The 24,100-nt window shown below is 44.6% G+C and overlaps 1 protein-coding gene across 6 annotated transcripts in view; it reads right to left on the reverse strand.

Moving 5' to 3' along the window:
- Positions 1 to 24,100, reverse strand: part of AREL1 (apoptosis resistant E3 ubiquitin protein ligase 1) — a 41,642-nt gene that overhangs the window by 16,778 nt on the left and 764 nt on the right. For 2 of the 6 annotated variants that reach the window (XR_011047988.1, XR_011047986.1), the window contains exons 2-21: positions 22,757 to 22,832; positions 20,102 to 20,344; positions 18,882 to 18,941; positions 18,002 to 18,228; positions 16,069 to 16,306; positions 14,930 to 15,099; positions 14,671 to 14,851; positions 13,690 to 13,937; positions 9,989 to 10,066; positions 9,338 to 9,479; positions 8,810 to 8,931; positions 6,978 to 7,053; positions 6,504 to 6,613; positions 5,800 to 5,979; positions 5,525 to 5,650; positions 5,201 to 5,330; positions 5,055 to 5,113; positions 4,776 to 4,865; positions 3,730 to 3,905; positions 2,489 to 3,539 (exon numbers count right to left, since the gene is read on the reverse strand). Coding sequence is in view for 2 of the 6 variants with exons in the window: in XM_068398638.1 (XP_068254739.1) it covers positions 3,437 to 3,539; positions 3,730 to 3,905; positions 4,776 to 4,865; positions 5,055 to 5,113; positions 5,201 to 5,330; positions 5,525 to 5,650; positions 5,800 to 5,979; positions 6,504 to 6,613; positions 6,978 to 7,053; positions 8,810 to 8,931; positions 9,338 to 9,479; positions 9,989 to 10,066; positions 13,690 to 13,937; positions 14,671 to 14,851; positions 14,930 to 15,099; positions 16,069 to 16,306; positions 18,002 to 18,228; positions 18,882 to 18,897 (2,472 nt within the window). In the remaining 4 variants the exon portion in view is untranslated. Of the gene's footprint in view, positions 1 to 364; positions 3,540 to 3,729; positions 3,906 to 4,775; positions 4,866 to 5,054; positions 5,114 to 5,200; positions 5,331 to 5,524; positions 5,651 to 5,799; positions 5,980 to 6,503; positions 6,614 to 6,977; positions 7,054 to 8,809; positions 8,932 to 9,337; positions 9,480 to 9,988; positions 10,067 to 13,689; positions 13,938 to 14,670; positions 14,852 to 14,929; positions 15,100 to 16,068; positions 16,307 to 18,001; positions 18,229 to 18,881; positions 18,942 to 20,101; positions 20,345 to 22,756; positions 22,833 to 24,100 lie in introns of those variants that run through there. The other 4 variants (XR_011047987.1, XR_011047985.1, XM_068398639.1 and 1 more) reach the window with 3 other exon arrangements.

Below are 24,100 nucleotides of genomic sequence, written 5' to 3' on the forward strand. Positions count from 1 at the left end.
GCCAGGTAGTACACAGCGAGATGAAAAAGTAATTGCACAAACTACATCATTAACTTACATAAAAGACACCTTAAAATACACTCCGGCGTTACCAGCTGCTTCAGCCCATTTTCCAGCCTACTGCAGAGAGGTCTCACAGCAGTCTGCGAGCCCCAGCCCAGACTCCTGCCTCTTCCCAGAAGCTCACAGGTCCTGGATTCAGTCAGGCATCCTGACAGGCTGCAGGTGGAGAATCGCCCTCTCCCCGCTGCAGTAGACCTCAGCGAGACATCTGAAGACCTGTAGAGGCCCCTCACCCATGGACAGCACTAACAGCTTGATTCCCTCTGTACAGACCCAAAAGAACACTGAGCTGAGAAAGGAGCATTTTTAAAATATTTTATTTATTATACAAACTATTTACAAAATCAGCTACTACAACCACAAGCTTCCAAATTTTGGCTGAACTCTGCCAGAAATTTACCAGAGAGAACTAGGACTTGACCTGTATCGTCCACAGCTCCTGGTTTCTAAAAACATGCAACATGGCCTGCAGGTGCAGGCTGAAGCCAGGCCCTCTGCACCTCAAAGCAGTTTCAAGAAACACAGAACCTGCCTGAAATGATACCAGGATCCTAAAGATTTCTACAGAAGGGCCTCTATTAAGTGGGAATAAATAAAGGGTAAAAAGTAACGAGCCTCTGCCAGAAGTAACATACAGTATAGGTGGCCAAAGCACATCCCCATTGCCAGTGTTAAGGGCAGCATAAAAAGTGACCGCACTGGGAAAGGGTATAAAGCTAGAGACAAGTTCAGAAATATCGTGATGGATCTCAGGAATATGGGACCAGCTAGCGGCCCGTGGAAACAATGGGGATGGGTTTAGTTGACTAAGAGCACCCACCACAGTTCTGACTGCACTTGTGTTAAGAAGAAAGTCCTTGGCATCTGCACAGCTGCTGGGAAGCATGGGGTGCTAGCTGCAATGCAATGAGAAGCATTTAGGAGCTCTTTACAGCAGAGGAAGACTGCCCAATGTCCAGCTACTTTGTCCTCACAATAAAAAAGTCCAGCTCTAGAGAAGAAGGGAGAAGATTCCTGAGGAAGATGTCACTGGCAGAGTTGGCCCATAGCTACAAGGCTGGAAACATCCTCACCAGGTGAGACTGCAAGACAGGGCTGCAACGTGGCAACAGCACCAAGATACATCGCCCAACAAACGAGAGTTAAGCCAAGCACCACCACCTCCTCATGGTCCGTGGAAAAAGCAGTGACGTGCTGGCACGGAGAATACAGAAGCTGTAACTCTACTGATCGTGGAAGTCATACGCAGTGTAAATAAAATGGTACCATACTCTCCACCCAGAGGAGGTCAGGACCTTGCAGAATGGAGCCTGCACTAAAAAAGGGAGAACAGCCACTACTAAAGTGATCTGACAGAGCGCAACAGTGGCAACTCTCAAGCTGACAGCCTCCCAGCACCTCCGTGCCAGTGAGGGAATGAATTCGCAAGGCAAAGAAATCCCCCTGAGTAGTCTCAGTGCTCATCTGGCTGCTTTTTGGCACCAAAATGGCTTATTGTTTTCTGTACAGAAGTAACACACTCAGCCCAAGAATGGCTAAGATGCTGCCTTAAAAACATTTTCTACATGTAGAATGTTTCCCCCAAATTCCCAGTCAATTCAACTAAGCTATACTGGAAAAGCACACACAGTTACCTCAAAATACCCATACTGTGCAGAAGTCTGCCCAGATCAACTTGAGGACAACAGAAGGTGACTGAAGTGACTTTTTATCTAATACGGTGTTCTAAAGTTAGCTCAGGGATGCCAGTCTGAGACTCCATTCTGGAAGAAACCTAGCAACTCCATAAGCCAGTGAAAGCCTACATCGCAGGTAGTAGCAATGCAGGTTTCTCACACTTTGACTCCTGCGTGCCTTCGACTCCTGACCTGAACTGTCTAAGGGACTGTTGAGAATTTAAAGATCTTGAATTTTGCTTCACTGAAGAACTTACCAAGATTCCTAGATTCCTCTTCATTTCCCTGGGAACGGCTGAATGGACTGCCAGCAACAACACACCCCAATCATAAGCTTACTTCTCATGTTGGTCTGCCCACTCCTCTCCCAAGCCAGACAATGGTGAGTGCAGGCTGTTGAGTGATCACTTGAGTGAAGTTCTAATTAACATTTTGTGCTGGAAAGCCAGCAGCACTGAATGGAACAGGAGGAAAGGAAAGCTGAAGAAAAAAGGCAGGGAGATTGGGAGGACAGAAAGCCACCTGCTCTCCAGGCACCAGCACCCCTCTGTAAACTCTGCCTGAAATGCAGTAGAGAAAGAGAAGCCTCAGGCTGCTGCATGATATCGAGGTAGAAGCCAAGACCCTGTGGGATGCTGGGGTGGAGGTACCACATTCTGCCCAGTACCATCACCCCAACAACAAACACAAGCCCAGTGCGCACTTTATCTGCTTACTGACCTGTCACTGTTACTACACAACATACATACCCTGAAGGTGAATGTGGGATAGGCATTGGTGCTCAGCATTGAGGGATCACACTCATGCCCCTACTCTCTCTCCTGAGGAAGGGAAAAGAAGGCAAGGGCATGGGACAGCTTCCTGTGCAACATCAACTGTCAGAAACATTCAATGAAGGAGTAACTGCTCTTCCAGTTCATTTGCAGGCTCTTCCAGGCTCATTACCAGCCACTGCCGGAGAAGGACGCTTTGCTGCTGGACCCTGGTGGAGGTAGTACAGGATCACTGTGAGGGCCAGCACTTGTGCTCCAATGAGATTGTTCTCCCCTTTGGGTTACTCTCTTGATACCACCCATTCTTCTCTGTGGCACAGGTGACAGTAGCATCCAGAGCAACATGGAGAAGGAGAACCAGAAACCCTTCTGGGTCAGGTGCTGAAAGGATGGACAACCCTACACTCTTCATGAGTCATAGAGTTAGATGAGCTATTGGGGAGCATCACTGGGGGAGTTGAGCCAGGACATGGGAAGTTACTAAGGCTTCCTGTGAGCCAGGTTTCCAGCAGAGCTCCATGGCGGTCTTCCCTCTTCCTCCCAGAGAGCTACGATAAAGGCAGCTCAGCAGATCTCCTGCACCTCACTAACTTCTGCTTATGAACTTCATCTTCTCACAGATGGATGGGTGTACAGGGTGCAGGAAAATCAACTGCAATATCTCCTTGATAAATGCACCACAGTCCTTTTGCTGTTTCACATTGAACGAAAGGGAGAATGAGGGAAAGGCAAAAGATGAGGTCTTGGTGACATATTTGGGATATGGAAAGGCCACATGACAACTTCTGGATGACAAATTCCTTTACATGGAGTCTTTGCTCTGCCTCCATTGCCCATGTGAAGGGAAGGAGAACAAGCAGAGGACTGAACCTGGATCTTGCCACAAAGAGCCAGGAGGCTAAGTGGTCTCCTGGAAAGGGGAAATCACAGCATGCCAAAGCCCTCACAACCCTCGCTGATAGCTAGCTGCAGCATCTTGTGCACTTCTTCATAGGAGTCATAAGTAGGGAGGCACAGCTGGTTAAAACTGTAAAACAAAAGAAAAATTCCGTTCAGACTAGATCTGAGAGGTGACCATCCCCATCATCTGCTTCTACATGGGTTGACACGAGAGTCACACACATTACATGTTATGCGGTGCTTGCCCACCACAACTAGCTGGGTTGTGGTGGGCAAAAAGCACAATGCAGAAAGTCCTACCACCCCGGGATACTTGCCAAGTGTGGGCTGTCGGCAAAGTATTGTGAGTTGGAACTGCAATGATCTGAAAAGATGGACAGAGTGCAGCAAACCCTCCTGGGGGCAGCTGGGAGGAACCAGTTGTGAACTGCAAGAGCCTGGCGAGCTCTTCCTGTGTGAAACTGGAGACCACAGTCCAAAACCACCTCATGACCTGTTAGGAAACAGAAAAGGTAAAGCCAGGTCAGCCAAACAAACCAAATAAGCATATAAGCAAGTTGGAAGAAGATCAGTTAATTGCCCTTGCAAACAAGTGCTCTACTAATAGAATTTTTTTGTTTTACCAGGGTGACACATAGACGCAAGTATTACATAGTTTCTTCTTATCAGTTAAGAGATCTCCCACACTATTACGTCCCATCAGTTCTTTCCCTTAAAGGAGAAAGGCTTCTGCTCTCCCCACAGAGATCTTATTTTTAGAAATACCTGCATCGTCAGTGAGGTAGGTTGACAATGCAGAGGCTCATTTGCTTCTTGCATTATGCTAATCTTTTGCTTTTTCACATCCTCTGGTACTTTTGCAGGAAGGAGGAACCATCCCAGTGTTTACAGTTAGAAGCCTGTACTCCCAATCTCTTTTCATCTTGGGTGGTTTTGGCAACTTCCATTATTTTCCTAACACTCCACATGGGCTGCAATCATGATCTTCAAGCATCTCTTAGAGATAAGTATATCACCATGAACATCTTCAGTAGCAATAACTCCCACCAATCCTCCTGATTCCCTGCTGAACTATTCTTAATTAGCGCTTCATTGGATTTTCTTAAAAAGACCACTGCTGCTGATTCTCACTTGCCGGTAACTGATTAAGCATCACCTCTAGTCAGCCAGGCTGAAGGATCTCTCCAGGGGGAAACATTATTTCATAATGCATGCAGTTCTACTCCTGACTCCCAAATCTTCCAGTTTGTCCTTCTGGAAGCCTAATTTCCAACCAAGAAATCTGTTCCCAGTTTAAGTTGTCTTCTGCTGTAGTTGGGATAACTGGTTTCAGCAAGCAGGAAGGAGAAACCCTTTCACTTACCTTCTCACGGAAGTGCCAAGATCCCCCTACCACTACAGCATGTGCCTTGAAGTCACAGACACTGATATCTCCAGTACCGCACATAAGCAACTGAAAGGCAAGAGACTGCAGTCAGAAAGTCAGGAGCACAGGAAACAAGGCAACAGCTACCGTGCCTTGACAAACGTTTAAAATGCTTAGAGAAGAAACATTTTGGTTTTATTCCAGATCCAGAAAGCGCTGCATTTGTCAGAGAGGAGGGGAAGTAAGGGTAGAGATGCCTAGGGAGGCAGAAATTACCTCAAGCTCATTCTCATCAAAAATAGCCAGGAGGTTCTCAGGAACTAATTCGTTAAGACCTGGAAGAGAAGAGGAGAGAAGAGCAGCAAGTGCTATCCCCAGGGACACAGAGGCAGAAAGGAGGGGGGGAGCAGACAGCACCTTACCTTTCAGGAAGTGATCCACCTCCTCTCTAACCTGATTGGCCAGCCTGTACTGTGCAAGCAGATTTAGATACAAGATTTTGTTTTCATTGGTCACTGGTACTTGAGCCCCTCCTGTCACCAGTTCCACCATCTGAAAACGGGAGAACACTTGACGTGAATGTGACCAGCAGCATTCCCCAAACCTGAACTCCCAACCAGAATAAACCCAAGCAAGGAGCTACTGCCCAGAGTACGCTCAATTTACTGGGGTACAGAGTTCTCAGCCTCCCCTGCCACAGGCAGAAGGGGTTAAACTGTCCCACTTTCAGGAGCTGCCTTCCTCACCTTCTCCAGCTGTCCAGTTTTGCTGTACTTCTCTTCAGCAAAGACCAGATCCATCTCACTCACATCATTGTTCAGTATGAAACAAACTTTGGATTTATAAAATTCTGGGTCATCCGTTTCAAAATACTGTGTGAAAGAAAAAGAAGGCAGGGACATGGAGGGAAGAAAAAAGAAACACACACTGTTAACCAGGACTCTGGATCTGCTTCTACTACACCAACATTCAACCTCTCCCCAAACCAACACAGGCTTCAAACAAGGCTGGGAAGCTTTACCTTGTAATGCATACGAAGTCCTATGATCTGAGCCAGGAAGGATCGGGTAAAGCGAGCTCGAACCAGTTGTTTGTAAGCACCTCCCAGAGATGATTCATAAAGACACTTTCCTACTAGGCGGCCTGCAAATTCATACATTTTGAGTCGTAAATATGTGGGACGCCCTGGATTTGGATGCACCTGTGAAGAGGAAGCAAAATGAAATATCCAAGTACCAGACAAGACTAGCACAAATAGTAAGTATGGGACCAGTTCAAGTCACTGCATCTCTTAGGCTGCCCCAGGAGCTTTAGTGTAATATCCTCAAAGCCAAGCAATAGAAACAAAATGCCTGAGCCTACCTAGGAAGACTACAAAAATATTTCACATGCACAGGCCAGAAGCTGTACAAGAGCAGAAATGGATTCTGAAACATTCAGACCCAGCAGACCCTCTAGACACTCTGATGCCACCTCCTCTTGCCCAGAAATCCAGCCTTCCCTGCTGACTGGCTACCCTCTGCTGTTCATCCATCCAGTTCTTTGACACTTCAATGGATTAAGATCCTTAAGCAAAGCTTTGAGAAAGGCACTGGAAGCGAATGTGCAGGCAAGCCATAGAATGGGTAAGGTTGCACACCACGTAATGAATTTAGCAGCAGCGTATTTAAGCAGCATGTCAATGCACACAGTTCTGTGCATTCAGCATAGGAACTGTAGACTCACCAAGGCCTGGTTGTTATCACTAAAGCGTGTAAACAGTTGATTGGTGGTATCAAATAACGACTTACAGATGAGCTCAAACCACTCTCTGCGCGGACCTCCCCAGTCCAGAGCTACAAGATAAAACAAGCTTGGTCATCAATTCAAGAGTTTCATGCATGCTGCTCAGTATTACCTGACATGAGAGCTCATCTCAGTGAACAGCCCCAAAGCAAAAAGGCAGTAGACAGGGACTCCAGAACTCTAGGTTCTGCTCCCAAACCTAGTCCTAACATTTTTTATTTGTGCCTAACATCCCTATGTAAAGTAGGGATAGAATAGCACCAGCAGGATAATTCACTAACATCTGTGAGAAAATTAAAGGGCTGGAAAGCCACAAAGGATAGACATACCACAGGAAACCAGAACTTCAGACTAAAACTACTCCGCCGTCATTCCTTTCACTTCCTCCTCAAATATACTCACAGGATAACTCACCTTCTTCATCCTGAAAAATCACTTCAAAGTTCTTGCTCCAGTCAGAAACAGAAAAATTTCGTGTTGCTTTAAAAGACTGAAAAAAAAAAAAAAAAGAAAATAGGAGCAGCCATTACTGCTTGGCACCCCATAACCAATATGCAATCCTGCACATGTGGATGGGCAATTTAAGAAACACAAAAAGCAAGAAACAGTCTAATACTCTAACGTATAAAACTGAGAATTAGGAACTCCTAAGGTCTAATTCTTATTTGTCCAAAGCCACAGAAGCCAATTCCTCATTTTCTATTATGAGACACATTATCCACATAAATACAGCTCGTCTTAAAACCAGTCTGAGGTCTTAGCACAGCACAGATGTATCTCTCTGAAGGCTGCAGTGCAGTATTGTTTGAAGCATTAAAATGCCTGTGGGAAGGAGCAGTTTCTGTAAAGCACTGTCAGCCCACGAGTTAGATTTAAAACCGGTACATTTCAGAAAGCATTAGAAAATAGCTTGAAGGGTTCACTGAGTTCATACTTAAAGCAAGTCATGATGCAAAAAATATTTCAAGTGTCTAGAACTTCCCGAGTCCCGATTCTGGATTCCAAGTAACGAAAATTTAAAAAGCTACACAGCAGTCCTCAGTCATACATGTAGCTTTCGCTTAGCTTATCTTCAAATAGGTTACAGCATCACACTAGTCACACCTCTGGGCTAAACACATTGGTCACATTCATTGCGCCTGGTCAACCTTGGACATTAAAATTTACAGTTATTATTATGGCACTTAATTTATTTTGTCTTACTAGGCTGGAACACCAGTGCTCATGACAGTGGAGGAATTTCCAAAACAGCAGGGAAAAACGTTCATGGAAATACTGTTTAGAAGTGAAGCCATTTTATAGCAAGCTATTAACTGAAACATAATCTCGTAAACATTGCAAGCTTGTATCTGCAGAAAATATTTCAAAACACAATTTACTAAGTGTAAGTCACGGGAAATCCCAGCCACTCCTGCTTTCCCCAGAAATGTTCTCTTCGATCTTTATAACATTACTGTTGCAAGACACATGTGGAAACAATAAGTCAGGATAACCGCCTGCCCTGTGTACACAGTATTTACAATGTCAGTTAAGAACTGTATTATATGAATGACAGTTTCTTAAGTTTGAGTTCAGAAACACATTGGCTCAGGTCAGCATCGGTGAAGACTTAACTCAAGGACTCTACAGAATATTTTATCATCATGCTGAACCACTACTAGAAGCCTGTCGATGCAAGAGTTGCATGTGTGCAGCTCAGTAACACCTGACTTGACACCTTATCTGACTGAATAGCTCCATACCAGAAAAACAGTAGATAAAGACTCAGGAGCTCTAGGTTCTGCTCCCAAATCTGGTCCAGGTAGACAGTCTCTCTCTGAGTTTCAGGTTCTAATGCAAAGAGGGGACAGAATAACACCAGCAGATTTCCTGCTTTTACAGGCTATGCATGCATTTACCCTAGACATCTCTCAGGGCTTGATTTACTCTGCAATGAGTTCCTTAAAAATTTATCAGAGCTGAAGTTTCCCATTTACTTAAGAAATTTATGTGATCTTATTTGCTGTAGAGAAGGAAGGCAGCATCCCACACAATACAAAACCTGAACACAGAGGAGACACCTTGAGATTATTTATTTTCTTTTTCCCATCTCAAGCTGTCTACTGGCATCTGCCTTGAAACAGAAGGAGTAGTCATTTTCAGCATGGTTGCCCTAACACATGCCAGTTTGGACTTCTTAAAGCACTGAGTAGAAGACAAAGGATGGAGGAAGCACTGGGCTTAAGCAAAGTGACCTGTACACTCACCGACTCCAGCAGACAGTGACGGCTGACCTTCAGCGTGACCTTCGAATGAGGTCTTTTCATATGTACCTGACGTAGCTCTCGCTGGAAGAAGTTCATTTTGTCCTGGAAGGTCTCCGAGCCTCCTGAAAATAGTGAGAGTTTCAGTCAGGCCTAAGCTGTCAACACCTCGAACATCTAGAAGGCATTCCTAAGACTAACTACACAGGTCAGCTTTACAGCCTAGGGATAAGTTTATTACAGCAAAGTTTGGAAACAGAACTCTAAAGGCAGTTTGGAGTTAGTCTTGCTGACATTCAGATACTCACAGGTGCACTTTCAAAGGGCCTGATAGAAAAAACAAACTGAAAAGGAACAGCTGGCACAATAAATACATTCATTGGAAGTACCAAGAGGAACAGAACACAAGACTCCAGGAATCAGAGTTCTCATCAGAGGTCATTCAGTGCTGACAATCTTCATTCCCAAGGGAAACTCTCAGATTCAAGTGCTAACTTCCTGACTACTGTACCCACCTTACCGCCCCTTTACCTATGTTTTTATGCAGAAAGCGAATGAAAGTGGCTGCCAAGATGTTCCTCTCCTTGCAGCTGAGCTCCACAGGGGGTTGGATCCCATCATCCACCACCAGTGTCAGTAATTTGTGCACAGGGTCAGGACCAAGGTATGAAAACTAGCAGCAAAAAGATGCAAGAAAGGGTAAACCCATCATGCAGAAGGCACAGCACGTTCAGTCGACAGAGCAACACCACTTGTGCTCTAAGACTTTCTCTGCTCCCCCATGCAAGATGCAGTTAACAGGAACACTATCTCAAGCGTCCAGACTCCACTTAGGAGGCTGCTTCAAATCTCACACCCTGCCCTAGGGGCTTCAGTGGACACAATCACAGCATTTTAGCAAGGTTATGAGGAAAATAAGCAAGAGAAATGCAAAGGAAATGAAGATTTTTGTCTAGGACTGGGACAAAAGGCAGGAAGGAGTGACACAACTGGCTCCTATTCATAAATATTAGCAGAATTTAGGCACTGAGAGGGAATTCCAAGGTCTGAATTTTACGCAACAAAATGTTGCTCTGTGGGTGACAGCCCTTCTCTCCAAAAGTAAAAATCAGACTGTCATTCACAAGGATCACAAGCTGATAACATGGAAGTGCAGTGACAGCTACACGGAAAGAGGCTCACCTTTGTGCCAGGACATACTCTAAAGGTGAAAAGGCGCCATGGAATGATCTTCAGGTAGAATTCTTTCACTGAGAATTGCTGAGTAACCACAAGGAAAAGAAAATGTTAAAGGTCACACATCTGTTAAGGGTTGCCCCTGAAACACAAGGCACAAGACAGATCCATAAGGCCAGACCTCCCTCCAACCCAGAGACAGGTTTCTGCAACATTTGGTGACATATACCTCTGGCACAATACATAAAAACCTTTAAAGCCGTACAGAACTGTAAGCAGCATGTCAGTAAGACTTCACTGTGTGCATTTATGATGCACGTGGGATACCAGCACGACACAGATTTTACAGCAGTAAGCCATTGTATTCAGTCGAACATCACCCATCTAACTGGAAGGTATTGTGAAGTACGCTTAAGAGGCTGAATTCAGGACAAGATTGTAATGCATTGGCAAAAAGATTTTGGAAAAAGTCACACTGCCTAACAGAACTATTGCTACTACTCTATAATTTCCACAACTATTTTAAACAACTTTTAAAAAGCACTTGCAATTGCTAAATCCATATTTGTAGAAATTTCTTCTTAGTGTATTTCTGTCAGAACAAGTAACTACTAACTGTGGAACTGTTGTCTTCTGGAGAGCAAGCTAAGATGAAATTTTAGCATCTTTAGACAAAACACAAAATGATCAGAGGGCTGGAGCACCTCTCCTATGAAGACAGGCTGAGAGAGTTGGGGCTGTTCAGCCTGGAGAAGAGAAGGCTCCAGGGAGACCTTATAGCAGCCTTCCAGTACCTGAAGGGGGCCTACAGGAAAGCTGGAGAAGGGCTTTTTACAAGGGCAAATAGTGACAGGACGAGGGGGAGCGGTTTTAAATTGAAAGAGGGTAGATTTAGATTAGATATTAGGAAGAAATTCTTTACTGTGAGGGTGGGGAGACACTGGAACAGGTTGCCCAGAGAAGATGTAGCTGCCCCCTCCCTGGCAGTGTTTAAGGCCAGGTTGGATGGGGCTTTGAGCAACCTGGTCTAGAGGAAAGGTGGAACTAGATGATCTTTAAGGACCCTTCCAACCCAAACCATTCTATGATTCTGTGATTTCCTGCACAAGTCTATTCTAGCTGCAATGACTGGAAAAAATGACGAGCAGCATTTCTCCAGAATCAAAGCAAATATGAAGAACAAAGCCTTAAAGAAATAACAGCATAGTAGCAGTTGTCTACTGTACAGGACAGATGCTCTAGCTATATATAGAGATATCCAGGGATACAATTACGCAAGCATCAGAATTGCATTAATAACTTTGGCACCTGAAGGGAACCTGAAACAGTACCCACTTCTGGTGATCTCCCTTACCAGGTAATGCAATAGAAAAAGAGTACAAAAATCAGAACACCACCCCAAGGATGAAAGGATGCTGAGCTCACAAGGACCCAGCACTCATTCCCGAAGTCAGTTCTTAGAGCCGCACACAGGAGAGATTTAGATATCTCTAGCAACACCCTCCATCCTATAACTGTTTCACAGCCCTCTTTCTCTCTTTGTCAGGAAAGCAATTCCTGGATTAGACTTTCACTTTGATACTTTTCACTGCATTTTTCAGAATGCATTCAGACCAATAGATTAATCATAGTATCACAGAATACCAGGTTGCAAGGGACCTCAAGGATCATCTGGTCCAACCTTTCTTGGCAAAAGCACGGTCTAGACAAGATGGCCCAACACCCTGTCCAGTGGAATCTTAAAAGTGTCAATGTTGGGGAATCCACCACTTCCCTGGGGAGATTATTCCAATGTCTGATTGTTCTCATTGTGAAAAATCTTCCTCTTGCATCCAACTGGAATCTCCCCAGGAGTAACAGGTACCCATTACCCCTCGTCTTTTCCATGTGACTCCTTGTAAAAAGGGAGTCTCCATCTTCTTTGTAGCCACCCTTTAAATACTGGAATATGGTGATAAGGTCTCCCCTAAGCCTTCTTTTCTCAAGGATGAACAAACCCAGTGCTCTCAGCCTTTCCTCATATGGCAGGCTTCCCAGTCCTTTGATCATCTTTGTGGCCCTTCTCTGGACCCTCTCCAGCCTGTCCACATCTTTTTTGCATAGTGGGGACCAAAACTGAACACAGTGTTCCAGGTGTGGCCTGACAAGTGCCGAGTAGAGTGGGATAATGACTTCTTTATCTCTGCTGGTGATGCCCTTGTTGATGCAACCCAGCATCCTGTTGGCTTTCTTTGCCACAGCAGCACATTGTTCACTCATATTGAGCTTGTTGTCCACCAGGACCCCTAGGTCCCTTTCCACAGAACTGCTCTCCAGCCAGGTAAATCCCAGCCTGTGCTGCACTCCTGGATTATGTTTTCCCAAGTGCAAGGCCTTACACTTGTCCTTGCTGAACTTTGTAAGGTTCTTGTTAGTCCACTCTTCCAGTCTATCCAGGTCTTCCTGCAGGGTTGCTCTCCCTTCTGAAGTGTCCACTTCCCCACTCAGTTTGGCGTCATCAGCAAACTTCATCGGGGTATGCTTGATCCCATCACCCAGATGACTTATGAAGATATTAAACAGCACTGGGCTCAATATCAGTCCCTGGGGGATTCCACTTGTTCCAAGTTGCCCGTTTGAAAAGGAGCTATTTATCACCATCCACACACTGCACAGGCCACTTGTCTAGATCGTAACACATCCATTTGTCCGGAAGGAGGCTGTGGGGAACCATATCAAAAGCCTTGGAGAAATCCAGGTAGACAATGTCCACCACTCACCCTACATCAACCAAGCAGGTTACTTTGTCATAGAACATGATCAGGTTTGTCAAGCACAATTTGCTTTTGGTGAATCCGTGCTGTCTTTTCCCAATCACATGCTTCATTTGACTCGTGATAGCCCCCAGGAGGATTTGTTTCGTAACTTTCGCAGGGATCAAAGTAAGACTGATGGGCCTGTAATTTCCTGGATCCTCCTTTAAGCCCTTCTTGTAGATGGGGGTGACATTAGCCTTCTCCCAGTCTTCTGGGATGTTTCCCGATATCCACGACTTCTCAAAGATTACGGAGAGTGGCCTCACAACAATATCAGCCAGCTCTCTTAACACTCTCAGGTGGATATTGTCAAAGTGAATTTAAACTTATCAGTAGATTTAGTGGAATTTTCTTTCTAGTTTCCCTGAATGCAATAATAAGGGGTAATAGTTTCTGTTAACATATTCTTACTATAAAAGAATCCTGTTTCTCTTGACTTGCTTGAATCCTGTTTCTTCCTACTTATACATTTACCCTTTGTCCTTTGAGCACTTTTTTTCCTTTTCTTTTCCCTGAAACAGTCAAGAAACAGGACAAAGACATAAAATCTGAGAAGTGTCTTCCTCTAAGTTCCGATCAACAGGTATCGAAAACTGAGAAAGGAAATTGCAGGTCTGACCTGACCAGAGCAAAGATAAGGCAAAGAGAGTATCTATTGAACAACCAGTGAGAAAATTCCCAGTAGGCTTTGGATCAGACCTAGAAAGACGCATGAAGTCCTAAAACTTCAAGGAGCATTTTAACATTATTCTCAGTCATAAGCTCCACGTTTGCTGTCCAGCCTTAGGCAAACCTTTTTTAACCAAATCTGAGACACCTAAATCTGGAGCTAAGATACAGGGCACAATGAAGCTCTTCAGTTGCAGTGTACTTTAAACATGCGCTCAAGAGCAGTAAATTTGTGATATCTACCTTAGGTGACACATAGCAGTACACTTTTTTAGGTTTCTTCACTTTCTCAGGGGTTTGGCTGTCAGAGGGAGAATCTTCATCTTCATCCTCAGTTGCAGTAGAAGGACGGCGCTGGGACGAGCTCAGGTGCGTTGGTGGAAGTTGCCACTGACTGTTAGTATAACTAGGAGCATCATAAAGGTAGGCTTCAAAGTAAATACTGACACCTGAGGTGGACACATTGCGTTCCACAATGTTCCTTTCATTCTCTGAGGGAAATAGATATAAAAGAGTTGTGTAAATCTTAATGGAGACTAGAATCAAACAGTAAAGAATCCACAGACCGCCACCAAATTAGTTACTATGATATTAAAGCAAAGGCTACACATCCAAAGCAAAACCTGGTCAAGTGAAACTCTGATAAAGGGAACCCAGGAGTGGGATGAAAAGATTTAAAGACAGTATTTTGTCTGTCCTGGCTTCAGACAGTGACTGGTTCAAGAAAAAAGGAAAAAGGCATACAGAAACTCTGTCTCAGAGCACCAGCCTGAAGGCATAGCCATGTGACAGCCACATTGTAGACTGGCTCACTCCTGAAGAAACCATGAATTTTATTGTAAAAAAGCACATAGGTTACACGCAGTGTTCTTCATCCATATAGCTTAACATACAATACATGACTGGCTCACTTAGGGTATGGCTCAGATGCCAAGTACTAGCAAGCAATAAAAATTGCCTAATTTCAGAGGTAAACCTTCTGAGATAGGTGAAAGCACACATGTGCTTTTATCTGCTGACGGAACAGAGACTATCAGCCTTCAGAGATGTCCCTTGTCAGCAGCAAATTCATTTACCTTAATATTTTCAAATGAATAGGCATTCCTTGAGCAACTGAGCATGGCTAGCCTGCAGGGAAGCCACATTTAGCTCTGCAACATAACTGTGCAAAGCATCTTGTAAGAGGACACCTGGAAACTGAATACTGAGCAGCTCTTAACTCACCACTTAGAACAATGATGTCAAAATCACCATTGCTTATGGGTTGGTTCTGGTAGGAGATGCAGGCATGGAAACACCCCCTACAGTGCAAGGTGAGCCGGAATAACACTTCGCAGGTCTGCCGATCAGACACCACAGACTTCTCAAACACAACATCAGAGCTCTCTTCTTCTTGAGGACCCAGCTAAACAGAAAACAAATTAACAAAGGGCACTCTCTAGCTCACCTGAAGTCAAGCAGCAAGGTATGAGGTTGCACTCACCTCATGGATGGAGAGGCTGTAATTGTGCTCATCTATCAGGGACACAGAATTGCTGGTGGGATTGTCATACTCATCTCTGGGAGCTATCTGCAGAGTGTGCTGCTGCCCACAGGTCAGCACCAGAGTGGAGAAATGGCAGACGATTTTGGTTTTGGAGGGAACCACCATCCCTGAAGCAAACAACAGTTTAGAGCAAAGGAAAAGCAAGTAGGGGCACAACACCTTTGAAAATGGATCAAATCTAAACACATTCTATGTTCCTACATTCAAAAAACAAAGCATCTGAGCACTGAAATACATGGTGTGGTGCACAGGGTTTGCCTTGGGTTAGAAACGTAATACTGATAAAGCAAACCCTGACAAAGCACATACTAGCCCTCTAAAGAATGCTTTTTCCACCATTCTAACCTTCAGCTCAAGAACTTGCTCCCACTGCACAAACAAAGTACAAGTCAGTTGACATCCAAGGAAACCTGCAAATTCAGCTTACCAAACAAACTTTAGCCTGAAGGGTATCTGAATTAAATCTGAACTTCCTATTTCTGAAGGGGTATCTTAGCAAGCTTTGTATCTATTCACAATGCAATGGAATAGAGGTACTTTCAATGAACACGTACATGAAATATAAAAGATGCCAACTGGGGTCAAAAAACAAAAGTAGAAGGAAACAAATTTAAAATGGATAAAAAGGAAATGTTTTTAAAGAAGCGTATAATCAAAGGTATCAACTGCTCCAGGAGCTTTAAAGTAAGGTATTCAAAATAGGAAGAGTCAAATCATGACAGCACTTCCAATTCAGATATAAATAATTCAATACTTTCACATGAGGCATTCTCTGACTACTAGATGCATCATGAAGAAGTGTCATGTTCTCCATTTTGTAGTAACAAGTGGTTAGGGAGTTTAAGCAGCACTAATGACTTATTCTGTCAGGCAGTTTCTATTTTGCCATGTACTGGTAGCCACAAGTATGTTTTAGTCATGAGTCTATTGCTGGGATCTACACATGGCAAGAGGAAAAAGGTGAAGGGTAACCCTTTCCCTGTCACCTACCTATTTTAGCTGGAAACAGATTTATCTAACTGCCTCCAATACCTCCAAATCTACTTTTAACCATTAGAGGGCCACTGAGACCTTACCTGGCTGGAACACCTTGTAGTAGGGGCTGTAGGCCACATTCAAGCCACCGAGTTTTACAGTGATCTCATATCTCCCAGCCCTGCGCACAGTGAAGGCCACTTTCACCACATTGGAATTAGGCTCCTGAAGAACTTCCTGGGTTACAGGAATATCAATTGCTAGCTCCACATGGCAGATGTGAACTCGCAGACTCACAGGCCGATGAGCAGGGAAGGGTTGCCCATTTTTATAGAATAACTGCATGGGAAACGGAGAAGTCCAGGTCAGCAAAAATATGCAGTGTACAGAGGAAGAGAAAGCAAATTGCCTTCAGGAAACAAGGGCAAGAATCCCAGCTCAACAAAGGAAAAAAATTTAACAGCCAGGTCTGTCACACAGGCTGTGTTCTCCCAAGCGAACAGGGCACAAGTGGGTATTGAACAGCGCCTCATTCTCTTTCGTGCTGGGGTTCAAATGAGTGCCCTGAAAAGAACATGCCTCTAGGCATTTCTTCTCTGCCCTGTGAGTGCAATATCAGAGCAGAAACCAAGAGAACCCACTACAGAAAGGAAAAAAGCAAAGCCACATCCTTTCAGAGAAACAAGCAGATCTTGTCCGTTTGTACAGCTAAGCTCTGGAAAAGCTCTCACCAATCTGTTACAGAAAACACTGTGGAGAAGATGCTGACCTAAGGAGCTGACCCAGTCTGTACTGATAAGAAGCATCAGCATGAAAACAATGTGTCAGATAAAATCACAGGCAGCTCAATCACAGAAGTGATCTGCTGGACAATTTCAGAAGGTAACATACCTCAACCGGTACTTCCTTACAAGGAAAGAATTACACCTTGAAATTCTATGTGTATGGCTCTTCAAGAGCTGGCAGCTTGTAGGCCAGATCCTGCCTGCCACCTGCAATCAGCCTGCAGTCAGCAAAAGGTTACTATTATTCCCTGTTTCTAAATAAGGGAGGGCATGGGGCCTGAAGCAGTATGTATCCTCACTGTCAGTGAAAGAAACCAGTGCATGCGAGAGCTACTGTTGATGAATAAATGGCTAAGCGAATGGGAGACAAGCATGAAGTGGAAGGGCACATTGCTGGAGCTGCCATGAGTGAGAGTCAGTAAGTTCCCTTCAGTAAGGTAAAGGGAATAAATTTAAGCAGCAGGAACAGAACAAATGCCTTTCCCCTCAACTCTTTTTCACTGCCTGCCCTGGAGCTGAACTCCTCACTCACCCTCAAGCAGAAGGGTTTTCCTCACCTTCCCGCGAGGGATGGGTATGGCAACCTAGCTGAACCTTTCTTCTTATTTTGATACCCTTCTGGGTGGGGAAGGTGGGGCAGAAAGGTGGGCACATGAGCCCAGCAAAACCTGTTCAAACCTTCTCCAACTAGCTCCAGACTCTCAGTGTTCAGGCCACTCACTCATCTTATTTGTATATTTGTCCCATCCCCCTAGACTTGGCCTTTTGGGATTGGAGGGAAACAAGAGTCCTTGGCAGGCTTTTCCAGGTCAGACAGAATAACACCCAATTTTGGAGGAACGGGGAGCAGCCATGAAGCTTTACAGGTCTTGGGTTGGTAAAATGCCTGCTCCCACGCTCCCAACTTCAGCTCCACAACCAAAAGACAGCACCAAGTCTGTTGAAGGCAAGGCTTAGCCCACTCACTTCCCAGTAAAGGAAGCAGTAGACAGAACAAGCCTGGTCTCCTCCGGCTCTTCAGAGGATTCTAAAGAGAGGGAGAGAAGATTTTAAGGAGTGCAAACCTCAGATATGCACTTACAGAGTTCTGCAACACAGTTACAGGGGGCAGAAGATATAAACAGATAGCTTTCCTACTCCTAAGTTAAACCAGCTAGGCCCCAATAAAAAAACATTTGAAGAGTCCATCCCTAACTCAGACCTCTGTTCCTGTCCCCAAAGCTGCGTGGAAACAGAAATATTCCCTTACATGCACTCGGAAGGCCATGCTATGGCCCACCTCATAGGAGTCCTTCCAATCCCAGGAGATTTTGCAGGACCGGGGATCCAGGTAGTTGCCTCGCACGTAGTCATAAATAGTTCGCTCCCCTCGGCGTTCCCGGTCCTCATGCTGAAGGAAGCTGACTATACGTGCGGCAAGCTCAAAGAGGAACTTAATGGTGAAGAAGAAAGCTACCACAGATACCGTGATCCCACCTGCAGCAAGGAGAAAACAGAGGGTGGTTGCAGCAGCATGGGTGAGTCAGGCATCAAAATGCCCTCTGCATCAGCCCAAGAAGCCTTTTATTAATGACATTCTACTCAACTGCAAATTAGGTGTTTAAGGCAGAAGCTATTGTGTGAACATCTATGGTTTGTGTTATGCTACAAGTAAGGTTAGAGAATAACAGGTCCCTTAGAACTCTGCAAATGACTGCAAACAGAGGAAATAGGTAAAGGTGGTACAGAGTCTCATGTATGGCTAGCAGACATCCTAACAGAGCGCACGGAATTCCCTTTGAGTTGCAAATTAGAACTACAGAGATTTCTTTAAGGGAAACAGTCATATAACCACACAACCCCTGCACATCACATTAAGGCTGAATTAAGAAGCATCACGGAAGCAACAACCCTGCACTAGTTCTCGAAAGAAAAAGTAAGGAGATGGCTTAGGAATGAGGTCAATGGAAGGACTTTAGGAACAAGAATGGTGGAGAGGCAAGTCTGCCACGTGGAGGGCACAGTGTGGGGTGACAGCAACTTCATGTTTGTTAGGTAGACTCTGAACTAACAGGAAAGCAGAGGCTTTCACGAAACCCTTCGATAGCCTATGGAGAGGTCAACACAGTGGCAGCCTTTCCTTCACTTACCAATAATGTAAAACATCAGGTCCCTTCGGTGAGACACACAGCCGAGGATCACAGCTGCATCTAGAACACAAAATAGGCCAAGTCCAGTCCAATGACTCTTCCTCACACACATCGGCGTAAATGTAATCTATGATTCCTCAGACAAATACCTATTGATCATCTGTCTTCCTCTCCAAGGACATCCCTAAAGCATTATCCCACAAGACCGAAATATGCAAACAGCACAGCATGCTACAAGGAACAGCTCTCCCTCCATCACAGATTCCCATTCAGATTCAGGGATCTATAAGGAGGACAACACATTATCCTCAGAAACCAGTGAGAACAGGCTCTGGGTACTGCAAGAAGTAGCTTCTTGTTGCAGGATCACTAACTTCGACAGCAGTGGTCGAAAGCCACTCATCCAAACTCTCACATCTACTTGCTTCTGCAAGTCACAAACTTAACTTCTAGTCTGCCATGAAAGCACAGCACAAAGCCACCACCAAAATGCACAGACACTGACTCTCAACCAGCAACCTTAGAAGTAAAAGCTATGGAATAAAAGGGTTGCGGACAAGACCATCCCTGTTTTTTCAGAACAAAAAATCCTTCCAGGGCAGAGCTGAATCCATTTTTTGCTCTGTAACTCTACTACAGAAAGTATGAATGCAACTGGAAAACAGTCCATCTGTATTTTCCTACTCACTTCTGCAAAGCGAAGCCTCTCTGCTGAAACTCTCGCTGATGAACACACAAGCTAAAACCTTGGGTTTGTACACTATTAAGATTACAGCAATTTTTACAGACACCAATCTAGAACCGAGTTCTCACTGAGGAGACTGCTAAACAAACATGTAGTAAAGAGACGACACCCAGAACAACAACATGCTGTCTGGTTGATAAGACATAGCTGACATATGGAACAAGAGCAGCAGCAAGGAATGTGTGTGACAATTAGACAAACACTAATGCACACAATATAGCTCGCCATGTCACCATTCAGTTAGTGAGAAGCTACATTGTGTATTCAAGCTGGTTTTTCTTTTTTTTTTTTAAACAGACACAAAAGGGGAGTTATTCATCAGTCATCTCAACAGCAGCACCAATGGACATCAGCATGCAGAAAGCTTAAATGAGGTATTTCCCCCCAACAATAGCCATGACTTTCCAGCCCAGCAAATCCCCTTTGCTGGCATCCACAGATATTCCACCCCTACAACCAAAGAGCAATCACATACCTTTACACAAGTGCCCATGTTCTAAAAGCCAAAAGGGGGGTACCCATTCTTTAGCATCCTTGCTCTTTGTGCCCAACGCTGGGCCAAACGTCAGCAAGAAGAGGCCATAAAGATTAACACAGAAAAAGAAACTCCTGGAACTTGCATCACAGAATCACTGCTGAAAGGTGAGGACCTGAGCACAGCAATTTCTTCCTCTTTGTGGAAAAGGGTTGTCCTCCAATGCTGCTCCCTGTAGCTTCCCTGGAAAAGGAAAAAAAGGAGAGAGAAAAGTTAGATCTCTCCATTGTTGTGGACAAATCTAGCAAGTAGAAACATGTGAGAGGTGTAAGATGCAAGAGTATCATTAGATGTCAAATCCACAGGAGAGGTGCTATAAAGGTATCACTGTTGATGAGGTGCTCGGCTTCACCATATCCTCAACCTCCACCTGTCACAACCTCATTTCTTTATACGACCCCCTGAAACTAGCAGGTTCAAGATGGAACAAAACACATCCTGCCTCCATAGGTTTCATCGGGCTCACAGGTTTCATAGAGCAGCTAAGAACCTGCATGCTATTCATGAGGAGTGCTAAGGATCAGGTACCACTTCAAACCTTCACACCCCACAAAATGCCATGTACTGTTCTCAAACTGATTTTGCCCAGATCGAGGGGGCTATTTATAGTCAACCCCCCCCCCAAAAAAAAAAAAAAATCTTTGAAAGTTCTTGGACCTCAAAGCAAAATAGAATTTTTTTTTTTGCTGCTGCTGTTTTAGGTATTTAGAAAACCTGTATCCTCATAAGGCATTTCAGTTTCAGCAGCACTGTCCACTAAATTACAGTTTAATGTCAGGATTGAGATTAAAAAAAAAAAAAAAAAAAATCTAACAGCAAGGATTGACGCAGCCCACAAAAACCAGGACACAAGCCAGAAGAAAAGCCACAGAGCCCACACAATTGGTATCTACTCATTCAGAACCCAGATTACGTAAAGGAGTGAGAACGAAATGAACAGACTCAGGGTCACCACAGCAGCTGTCTGTAAAGACAGTCAGCTCTTCTGGGGATGTAAGTGACATGCTCCTTCTGCCATAATACCGCCGCAGCTGCCACTTCCTCCTTACTCCCCTCTCATCTGCCTTCCTCTCTTCATGTCTCTTATTTCCCTCCATCCCAATAATCATACAGATCTGGCTGCCTTTGCACGCTTACACTAAGCTTTCTAACGCATATGAAAACCGACAGGTAAGTCTGTGCAGAGCTCTTTGATTGCACTGCAGAAGCAGCCAGACTCTCACCGTCTTTTCCTCCCCCACATCTCAAGGAAAATCCCACCCACTCAGCTATTTAATTCTTTCCTCTGCTTGAGTGAAGAGTGTTGCAGTCCCCAGGGCATAAGTTCTCATTCTCCTCCTAGATGAAGCTTCAGGTTTCTAAACCCATCTCTCTGTGTATTAAGAATCACAGACCTAGCAATTTCCTTGGTATTTTAGTTCTTTCACAGTACATATCCAAGATGTGCTACAAATGCCTGGTTGAAACTCTGCTCCAGCTTGGCCTGGCTGTGGAAGGTGTGTGGCTCCTCCTGACACAGCTGAGGAATTTCACAGAAACTTATCAATGTTTGAGAATCTATGAGATCTCCTCCCTCTAGCATCTTACAGAACCAGTCTCTTCACATCACCGAAAAAACATTAACACAAAACTGGCCCTGTGGGTTTGTCTACCCAAGCTATTTCTGCCTCAGCCCATAACTCTTTCCCTTCTGTAAAGCATACCACAAGACACACAACCTCTCTCTTGAAAGCATAAAAAGAGAAAGACCCATCATTTCAACTACAAGGGGTTTTAAGTCAATTGAAGCCTGAGTCTCTTGATCTGGGTTGCAGAATTTCAGAGCTTGCTGGACACAGGGAATTAGTTATCTCCCTCCATCAGCACAGCAACTTCTCATTTTATTATCTCTACATCAAGTGATAAACAAGCCATCAAGCCAGGTAGCCACCAGAGATGAAGTGGCTGTCATACAATCAACTTCCTTCTAGCACACACACTGCCAGCAGCTTTAAGTATGCTCTTGCAGCTGTGACACACCAGGGTAAAGAACCTAGTTGTGAGTAGCTGGTATCCAAGGTATGTTGCTACTCACTTATCAGAATGCAGATCTAAATTAAAATAGTATCTGTGCTAAGAACTGCCAGCCAACAATCTGGGAAACAAATTCTGAAAATCAGCAATATAAGATGCCATTGTAGCCAGGCTGGAAAAAAAATGCTGAATTGTCCGACAGGTCTCAGTGATCTTGATCCAAGGACAGAGCAAGGAATGGTCTCCTGCCATCTGCAGGGAAAATGGGAATCTGAAAAGCTTCACCTTGGTTTGACTCAAGGAGAAGTACTGGCATAATCAGGACAGACAGCATGGACTCATAAAATAAACTGTATTTGTGCCATTGCTTCTCTCAAGTCAGCAAGGAAAGGAAGGCCAGTAATGGGAATACATTTTGTTTGTATTACTGCTGCTGTGAAGCCAGAGGAGCACACTGCAAAGCTCCAGAAGGAAGCACAAGTGTAGCTGCACATACAAAAGGAACTATAACACAGTAACGGCACATTCATGTGGTTACAGCCACAAAGCCAGCTGGGGGCATGCTATACAGAACTGACTTACCGAGGTCCTAGGAAATCTGTTGTGCCTCTTGGTTTTTTTTGGTGCACTGATAAATTTAACTTCTTTTCTTCTCTCCCTTGACAAGTTCCAAAATTAAGAAGAAAGATGGGTTTATCTGCAGCTTGATACTGCCTCATCCAACTAAGATGAGAGAACCTTTCATCTCTGTGCAGAATGTCCTCTCGATCCACATGCACAAATGCCCACCACCAATGGCACGCGTGTCTCATGCCACACACAAGATGACAATTCTCTTTTGAGTGAAAAGGCACAGTATTTTCTCACGCTAAGTAAAGCATGCACAAAAAACCAAACAGGAATGCCCATGGGAACCTAACTTTAAAACACACCCACAGAAGACTGAAGAGTCAGCGCAAAAGGCACTGAGTAGGCTCCAGTATCAGCTGTCAAGGACAAAAGCCACACCAATGGCCAGTGTCTGTACGAAACAGTCATTCTCTCATCAGGGCTGGAGTCTGTCATATGCATTTACCCAGAAGCCAAATAAAACAGTAGCAACAGGGGAAAAAAAATACTTGAGACTTTTGCCAACTGCTTAAGTCTAAGGACTTTTCATTGCAACTGAGCCACCACCAGGGCTGTCAGCTCCTCTTGCCCTCCTCAAACACAGCAAGCCAGCCAGATGGCAACCTGAAGACCAGTCTCACCTTGACACCAGATCTGCTTCCCAAGCTAGAACAACATTCAGCCACTTGCCACCCTACACACCTGTGGGGAAAGCAGATCACCCCCTTCTTTCTCAATTATTTCCTTCACCCAAACCATTCAGGTCACTTAAGCTCCACCAACTGTGTTTCCTCAACCAACAATTAAGCCTGGTATGATCACCCAAGCGGAAAGCTCAGACGTGGTTTCCCTAACAAACCTCGTTCTCCTTTCAGTCTAATTTTCTTCCTCGTTGTCAAAGCCTCAGTCACAGCTCTACTGAGGCCAGCGCTTCAGGAAAAAACTCCTGCAGTGCACCTCACTGGCTGCATAGCTGCTTTTTCTGACCAGCACACCAGATAAAACCGGTTGCATTTGGAAGATACCAACAGCTACAAGTTCTCACTAATCCCAGCAGCTTGCACAAGAAAGATAACAACAAGTAGGCCTCCCTCTCACCCTTCCTGCACAGGGCACTAGAAACCAAGTGCCCGGGACTAGTCCAAGAACTTGAGAATGTTTCCTTACATGTGCAGAAGAGATATTTTGGGTCAGATTATACCATTAAGCCTGAAGAAAGCACAGCTGAAATTATGCTCATTTGCTAGGATTTCAGGTCACGACTGGTGATAAAATCTACAGATTTGGGCAACCTTCTGCTTTTCATGAAGAAGCTTC

This window comes from Nyctibius grandis, chromosome 4 (genome assembly GCF_013368605.1).
Source record: "Nyctibius grandis isolate bNycGra1 chromosome 4, bNycGra1.pri, whole genome shotgun sequence".
NCBI lineage: Eukaryota > Metazoa > Chordata > Aves > Nyctibiiformes > Nyctibiidae > Nyctibius > Nyctibius grandis.